The sequence below is a fragment of the Myxocyprinus asiaticus genome, chromosome 16, assembly GCF_019703515.2.
Source record: "Myxocyprinus asiaticus isolate MX2 ecotype Aquarium Trade chromosome 16, UBuf_Myxa_2, whole genome shotgun sequence".
Classification (NCBI taxonomy): Eukaryota; Metazoa; Chordata; class Actinopteri; order Cypriniformes; family Catostomidae; genus Myxocyprinus; species Myxocyprinus asiaticus.
Window position 1 is genome coordinate 24,918,531 of NC_059359.1, and position 8,282 is coordinate 24,926,812.

At 38.4% G+C, this 8,282-nt stretch overlaps 1 protein-coding gene across 2 annotated transcripts; it reads right to left on the reverse strand.

The window, feature by feature from the left end:
• Positions 1-50: 50 nt before the first annotated feature.
• On the reverse strand, positions 51-8,163 carry si:dkey-79d12.4 (uncharacterized). Of its 2 annotated transcripts, none has more exons than XM_051720682.1 (3): positions 7,863-8,163; positions 7,257-7,353; positions 51-5,469 (listed from the first exon to the last, which is right to left on the reverse strand). In XM_051720682.1, the coding sequence occupies exon 3, from the start codon at positions 5,389-5,391 to the stop codon at positions 178-180; it is 5,214 nt and encodes a 1,737-aa protein (XP_051576642.1). In that variant the 5' UTR covers positions 5,392-5,469; positions 7,257-7,353; positions 7,863-8,163; the 3' UTR covers positions 51-177. The 2 variants fall into 2 exon arrangements, with proteins under 2 accessions (XP_051576642.1, XP_051576641.1); XM_051720681.1 differs by having other exon boundaries at positions 7,784-8,163.
• Positions 8,164-8,282: the final 119 nt, after the last annotated feature.

Consider the following 8,282-nt stretch of genomic DNA (forward strand, 5'->3'; position numbering starts at 1 on the left):
TAAAGATCTAGTATTACAGAAATATTTATCATAAAGAGACAAAATATAAATTATATTTGATTATTTAATTTGTCACTCCAAAGAGAGCAGTTGATGGTTGAGCTTTGCTTCAAACAGGTGAGATCTCACTGGTATACAGAAATATATTAACCTCCAGAAGGTCACATTTACAAATGTTCAAACAGCAGAGACAGGTTCATTCAGCCCACTGTCATTTTTGTGTTTCAAGGGTTTAGCATTTTTAAGCATATGCCACAGTAGAGCGGAGGGCCTTGAAAACACCTGGCCACAGATACAGTCAAAGGCTGCTATGCATTTTTTCTTAGCATACTGTCTGCCATTTGATGTTTTATGTTTTCGATGTAACCTTTGCTTGTGCCAAGACAATTTATGTGCCCCTTCAAATGTATTTCCACACCGTGCACAAACAAATAGAACAGACTCTGCATGTTGTACCTGGTGCCTCAGCAAATGCAGCTGCCTTTGAAATGACTTCCCACACTGACATATGTATAACCGTGACCCTTGATGTAGATAGCGATGGCGTACCCTGAGTGAGAGTTGTCTTGAGATAGCACCACAGTGACGGCAGGGAAAGATGGTCTTAGAGCGCCAGCTCTGGTGGAGTTGCTTCTTCTGAGCTAAATCCTTGCTTTTGTTTAAAAACATGGCCACTATTTCAAGTGGGCCTGATGTAGGAATCTGAACAGGAGATGTCTGCGTAGAAGCCTGAGGCTGGTTGTTCTGGCCGATGCCACTTACCAAGGTAGGACAGGACACTGGGGGTTTTGCAGGTAACTGAAGAGGTCTAACATTAGCTGCAGGTGTTTGTTTTGGAGAGAGTCTTAGCTTATTTCTGTTGGCTTGTACTACAATGGGTGCAGAGAAATTCACAGTGGGTGAAAAGTATACAAAACCTTTAGTTGGAAGAGATGGATTGGAAGGTGTTGGAATTTGAAGGATCATCTTGGATTGGTTGGACAGGGAAGGATTGGTTGGACGCACTACAGAGGGTGAACAGACAGGAACATCAGGGCCAAAAACAGAAGAACCAGGAGGGCAAGGGGGCCTGACAAGACTTCGTGGCACAGCCACACCATGTGGAGTAAACTTAGCAGGGTACAAAGGAGAAATTTCCCTCACTACCTTGGCCTGTGTTGGGGCACTGCCCAAGATGGGGGTGGGACGTATTCTCTGAATGCTGCGATAGGTGAAGTGTGGCTTGGCAGCATCAGATAACGGCACAAAAGGTACCGGGGTAACTGGGGTGGCTGGTAAAAAGCTCATGTAGCCTGTAGGTCTGCTGCAGACATGATTTCTGAAAGCATCCTCTTTGGAGAATATGTTGAGGCAGTATGCACAGAGTAATGTAGCTGCAGGATGATATTCAGCTGTGTGTTTCAGCAGTAAACCCTCATTCTCACATACTACTTGGCAGAGACAGCAAGCGAAAGTTGGCTTATTTTTGCAATCCTCAGTGTGTTTCCCCAAACTGACTAATTTGCCATTACAGCAAATAGAAGAATCAACCTGAAAACCAACTTTCCCAGTAGACGTAAGTGACTCTGGATTCATACTCTGATTTGTATGAGATCTTTTCTTTATTGATTCCTCATTATCGGGACTTGTGGAATATTGTGAGTCAGAGCTAAGGTCTTTAACAGTGTTGTATACTGTATTACCAGGGGGTAAAGAGTCACTGTCTGCCCCAGTACCACTCTCAGTACTTTCTTCATCCTCTGTCATCTCAAATTCCCACTCTACCATCACATCCTCGTATGGTCCACATTCCACAAGATCATCCTCATTTTCATTCTCTACCTTCACATCCTGATTTGACATTATGGATGAGCCACTCTTCTCCCCTCTCCAAGTTACTGGGTGTTGCATAAAAATGTTAGCTTCACTCTCAGGTAAAGAGTCTAAAGATAATCTTTTGTTCTCTGTTTTAATTTTGGGCAAGTATAAGCCTTGATTGATGGTGTTTGTATAATTGTTAAATTGTGAGATTTGCAGTGAAGAGTGAGCATTGGTTGACTTCAAGGTGGGCAAGGACAAAGGTGGATCACACTGATTAGGTAATGGGGTATTTGATACTTTATCAAACGTCTTAGATAATGTGATCATTTTAACTGTGTTACAGTTAGAACCCAGGATGGGGGTGGGAAGTAGTCTCTGACTGCTGCGATTGCTGGAGTTTGGCTTTGCAGGATCAGATAAAGGCACAACAGGTACCGGGGTTACTGGGGTGGCTGGTAAAATGCTTGTGTGGCTTGTAGGTCTGCTGCAGACATGATTTCTGAAAGTGTCCTCTTTGGAGAATATCTTAAGGCAGTATGCACAGAGTAATGTGGCTGCGGGATGATATTCAGTTGTGTGTTTCAGCAAAACACCCTCATTCTCACATATCACCTGGCAGAGACAGCAAGCGAAAGTTGGCATATTTTTGCAATCCTCAGTGTGCTTCTCTGTACTGACTAGTTTGCCATTGCAGAAAATAGAAGAATCAACCTGAAAACCAACTTTCCCAGTAGACGTAAGTGACTCTGGATTTACTCTGTGATTTGCATGAGATCTTTTCTTTATTGATTCCTCATTGTCGGGACCAATGGAATTTTGTGAATCAGAACTAAGGTCTTCACCAGGGTTGCATACTGTATTACCAGGGAGTAAAGAGTCACTGTCTTCCCCAGTACCACTTTTAGTACTTTCTTCACCCTCTGTCATTGCAAATTCCCCCTTTACCACCACCTCCTCATAAGGTCCACATTCCACAGGACCATCCTCATTGTTATTCTCTACCTTCACATCCTGATTTGACATTATGGATGAGCCACTCTTCTCTACTCTCCAAGTTACTGGGTGATGCGTAAAAATGTTGGCTTCACTCTCAGGTAAAGAGTCTAAAGGTAATCGTTTGTTCTCTGTTTTAATTTTGGGCAAGTTTAAGCCTTGATTGATGGTGTTTGTATAATTGTGAAATTGTGAGATTTGCAGTGAAGAGGGTGCATTGGTTGACTTCACGGTGAGCAAGGACAGAGGAGGATCACACTGATTAGGTAATAGGGTATTTGATACTTTATCAAAAGTCTTAGATAATGTGATCATTTGAATTGTGTTACATTTAGTGCCCAGGATGGGGGTGGGAAGTAGTCTCTGACTGCTGGGATTGGTGGAGTGTGGCTTTGCAGGATCAAATAAAGGCACAACAGGTACCGGGGTTAATGGGGTGGCTGGTAAAAAGCTTGTCTGTCCTGTAGGTCTGCTGCAGACATGATTTCTGAAAGTGACTTCTTTGGAGAATATGTTGAGGCAGTATGCACAGAGTAATGTAACTGCGGGATGATATTCAGCTGTGTGTTTCAGCAATACACCCTCATTCTCACATATAACCTGGCAGAAACAGCAAGCGAAAGTTGGCATATTTTTGCAATCTTCAGTGTGCTTCTCTGTACTGACTAATTTGCCATTGCAGAAAATAGAAGAATCAACCTGAAAACCAACTTTCCCAGTAGATGTAAGCGACTCTGGATTCATTCTGTGATTTGCATGAGATCTTTTATTTATTGATTCCTCACTGTCGGGACCTATGGAATTTTGTGAGTCAGAACTAAGGTATTCACCAGGGTTGCATACTGTATTACCAGGGAGTAAAGAGTCACTGTCTTCCCCAGTACCACTCTCAGTACTTTCTTCACCCTCTGTCATCTCAAATTCCCCTTTTACCACCACCTCCTCATAAGGTCCACATTCCACAGGACCATCCTCATTGTCATTCTCTACCTTCACATCCTGATTTGACATTATGGATAAGCCACTCTTCTCTACTCTCCAAGTTCCTGGGTAAAGCGTAGAAGTGTTGGCTTCACTCTCATGTAAAGAGTCTAGAGGTAATGTTTCATTCACTGTTTTAATTTTGGGCAAGTTTAAGCCTTGATTAATGGTGTTTGTATAATTGTGAAATTGTGAGATTTGCAGTGAAGAGTGAGCATTGGTTGACTTCAAGGTGGTCAAGGATAGAGGAGGATCACACTGATTAGGTAATGGGGTCTTGGATACTTTATCAAAAGTCTTAGATGATGTTATAATTTTAACTGTGTTATAGTTAGTGCCCAGGATTGGGGTGGGAAGTAGTCTCTGACTGCTATGATTGGTGGAGTGTTGCTTTGTTGGATCAGATAAAGGCAAAACAGGTACCAGGGTTACTGGGGTGGCTGGTAAAAAGCTCATGTAGCCTGTAGGTCTGCTGCAGACATGATTTCTGAAAGCGTCCTCTTTGGAGAATATGTTGAGGCAATGTGCACAGATATAAATAGTTGAAGGATGATCTTCAGCTGTGTGTTTCAGCAGTAAATTCTCATTCTCACATACCACCTGGCAGAGACAACAAGCAAAGGTTGGCTTACTTTTGCAATTCTCTGTGTTCACCATACTGATGGGTGAATCAGCCTGCATCCCAACCTTTCCTGTAGACGTAATTGACTCTGTATCCATACTGTGATTTGCATGAAATCTTTTCTTAATTGATTCATCATTGTCGATACCTGCAGAATATTGCATGTCAGCACTAATGTCTTCACCATGGCTGTATTCTGTATCGCCAGCAGGAAGAGAATCACTGTCTTCATCGTTATTGGTCTCAGTACTTTCTTCATCTTCTGTCATCTCAAATTCTCCCTTGTAAGGTTCACATTCCACAAAACCATCCTCATTGTCATTTTCTACCTTCACATCCTGATTTGATGTTATAGATGAGCCACTCATCTCTCCTCTCTGAGATCTTGGTTGAAGCATAACAATGTTGGCTTTACTCTGCTGAGAACACTCAGGTAAATAGTCTGGAGGTAATCTTTCATTCTCTGTTTTAATATTGGCAAAGTGTGAGCCTTTATTTATGGTGTTTGCATAACTGTCAATGCAATTCCGGATGCCACAGTAAGTGTGATCTATAGCATTTAGTCTGAGGGGTACAATGGAATGTACTGAGGCACAATATGTATGATCCATCAAGAGCCCTCTGCTCAAATCATTCTTGCTTATGGTCTCTTTAATTTTGATTTTTTCGGTTTTAACAACAGGTTTAAGCTCTGTCGGCTCCATGTCCTTTTCAACCTCTGGTTTCTCCATTACTTCTTGAAGATGCTTCTCCAAATGTTCATTCAAATGCCATGTGCACTTAATGAGGACTCCGCAGATTTTACAGAGATGTTGATTTCGATGCGCATCCTTTAAGTGTAACGCTAGCGGCATAACACTGTTAAACTTCGCTTGACATAGGTGACAACGCACCTCAGTTTTGTGTGAGTTAAAGTGTTCTATCAGGTTATCCAGGAAAGGGAAGTTCTGTCCACATACACAGCACACACAGTTGTCTTCACTTGTAACAGCCATTGACAATATGGAATCATTTTCATCACTGAATTCTTCTAAGAAACTATAATATTGAGAGATGATGCTGCTGTCATGCCCCTAAAAACAGGGATTAACAATTCAGTGGAAATACAATGTTTTTTTGTTTGTTTTTTTCTACAGTGTACATTTAAGAAAAGAGCACCAATATATTGTTATGGTTAAAGGCAACAGCTGACATGTCCAAAATGACAACACACTCGAAATGATGTTTACCTAAGCATAAGTAAACAATAGGCAAGACATAATTTGTTTTAATTTATAGTTCACCCAAAAATGAAAGTTTTGTCATCACTTACTGACCTTTATTTTGTTCCAAACTTGAATGACTTACTTCCACTGAACATAGAAGATGTTAAGCAGAATGTTGGTGACTGACAGCCTCAGTCATCATTCAATTTCATTACATGTTTTTCCAAACAATTAAAGTGAAAGATACCTGAGGCTAAAGGTTTAAAATGACACCAAAGTGTTTATCACAGTAAATTTTTGGAATTACACTACTTCCTGTTGCCCAAAAAAATGGGGCTTCACTCGTTTTAGTAGAACATGATAATTTTGTGCTTTGATTTTAAATGAAACTGCTGCATCACACATTTCTTTACCTAATTGCACATTGTGGATATAGCATTCAGTGATATGCTAAAGACCTTTTAGACAACTATATATAATAACTACATATACATGCATGATTAATCCAGATGAAAGGAAAAATATAAAGGTAAAAAATTAAATTTCTCAGTTGTTTCCTAGTCTTCACTGAATTATTGTTAGATATGATGCATTAATACAGATTTGATGCTGCCGGGTTCTAAACAAGAGGCAGATATGTAATTAAAACAAATAATTTAAAAAAGTAAACAATTATTAAATAATTAAAATAAAATAATTCTCATAAGAGGACATTTATTCCAAACATGCCCATGCAGTGTCTGTGTGTATACGCAGGAGTGAGAGATAGGCTATTAATTGATTTTAGATGGTCAAATATTTTGGGGATATATTTAATATTAAGAATACATTTAATGAAAATACTTTATTTTTTATATGCTACTGTATACTATGCTAGCTATGATTTCTTTGCTGATAATTCTCCCACATGAAAAAAAAAATAATAATTGCTAACATTTTCACTTATTTTGGGTGAGGCTATTTGCTTTATTTTACAAAACTGCAACTGGTATATCACCCACCCTTAGCACAGAGTGGGCCTATTGTCATTTTAAATAGAACGTTATCAACCGTTCTTTTATTTTGTTCCAACCGGTTACCAATTGGAAAGGAGGCTGCGGAACACCTGAACCGAAACGAAAAAATACGGTTTCAGCTCAGAACAAACCAAAATGAAAAGTACTTAGTTTTTCGTCCCCGATTCTGCCTTAAATCTCCTTTTGCGTTCTATGGAAGAAAGCAACCCATATGAGTTTCGAATGACATGAGGGTGAGTCAATTATGACAGAAGTTTTATTTTGGGGTTAAATATACCCTTTAAGATAAAGGTTTGGTTACCATGAACAGAGAAATGTAATAAACTGGGTTAGTTTTGGTAAGAGTGTGAACATTTCCTCTTGTTTAATGATTTTAGTGTATATCTTGCACAATTCCCCTTTATTTAAACAATTCACCTAAAATATTCTGCACTTTGAATATCTTGAAAGTCAACTTATTTCCCAGAAAATGAAAATGATTGTCATGTTTTAGTTTTATGCAAATAACTGGTCAACAGATGGAAATTCTCTGTTATCAAAGCAATACCTATAAAGCAACTTGCAATAAAAAAATATTAGTTGCACAACTATTCTACAAATAATACAAATTAATGTAAACACAAGAGGGGGTGCACTTACAGAGTGCGGAATGCGAACTCTGCCTTAACACCAAGAGCACGCTGCACCTCCTCACAAGGCAAGACTTCCATGGCAACACTTTCGCTGCAATTTTAGACTGAAACAACAAAGAGAGAGATAAACTATGAGCAGGTAGCACATAAAAAGATTATTATTACTGTAATGCGTAAAAGAAATACTCGCCTGCCTTGTTCAAGTTACATAAGCTCAGTTAGTGATTCGTCGTGTACTGATGATTTCAGTACACGTTGAACATTTTCCAACAAGAAATAAAGCCGTTTTTCTGAGTTATTGTTATATATATATATATATATATATATATATATATATATATATATATATATATATATTGCATCATTTAACCATGTTTACTTCACGTAGAGCGGACACCACACTATTTATATATATATATATATATATATATATATATATATATATATATATATATTTTTTTTTTTTTTTACAAAATCTCTTCAATCTTTAGTCACCCTGGATTTAATTGAACAAAATGTTAGTTAATTTCATACCTTTAATTGTTTCACAAATTCTTTATGGTACATCAAAGCAACTGAAAATAGAGACCACCTTACAAGCGCGTGTACTTACAATATAATGATATCATTAATAATGTTCGTGTTTTGGCTCTGGCTCCTCCCCTTCTGCGGAAGTTCCGTCTCCTTTGGTCCGTCTCCAAAATCGTTCCGCATAACAAGTCTAAATATGGCGCATGCGCATTTATTTACTCATTACAAACTTATTTTAAACACACTCTTCCCAGGTGTCTTCTGCAAGGTTTTTATAAAAGTAATATATGTTCCGATGTAATGCTGCTGAAACACATTTGATAAGCTAGCTAACAATAAATATCACATTTTATATCCAAAGTATTTATTGGAAATATTCCACATTTCAGTATGCAGGTTTTTTTTTTATTTTTTTTTATTTATTTTTTTTTTGTCTATTACTTTGTAATTATTTAGTTTAGACTTAGATTACAGCGAGCTAGTGAAACTTGAAACAGCACAA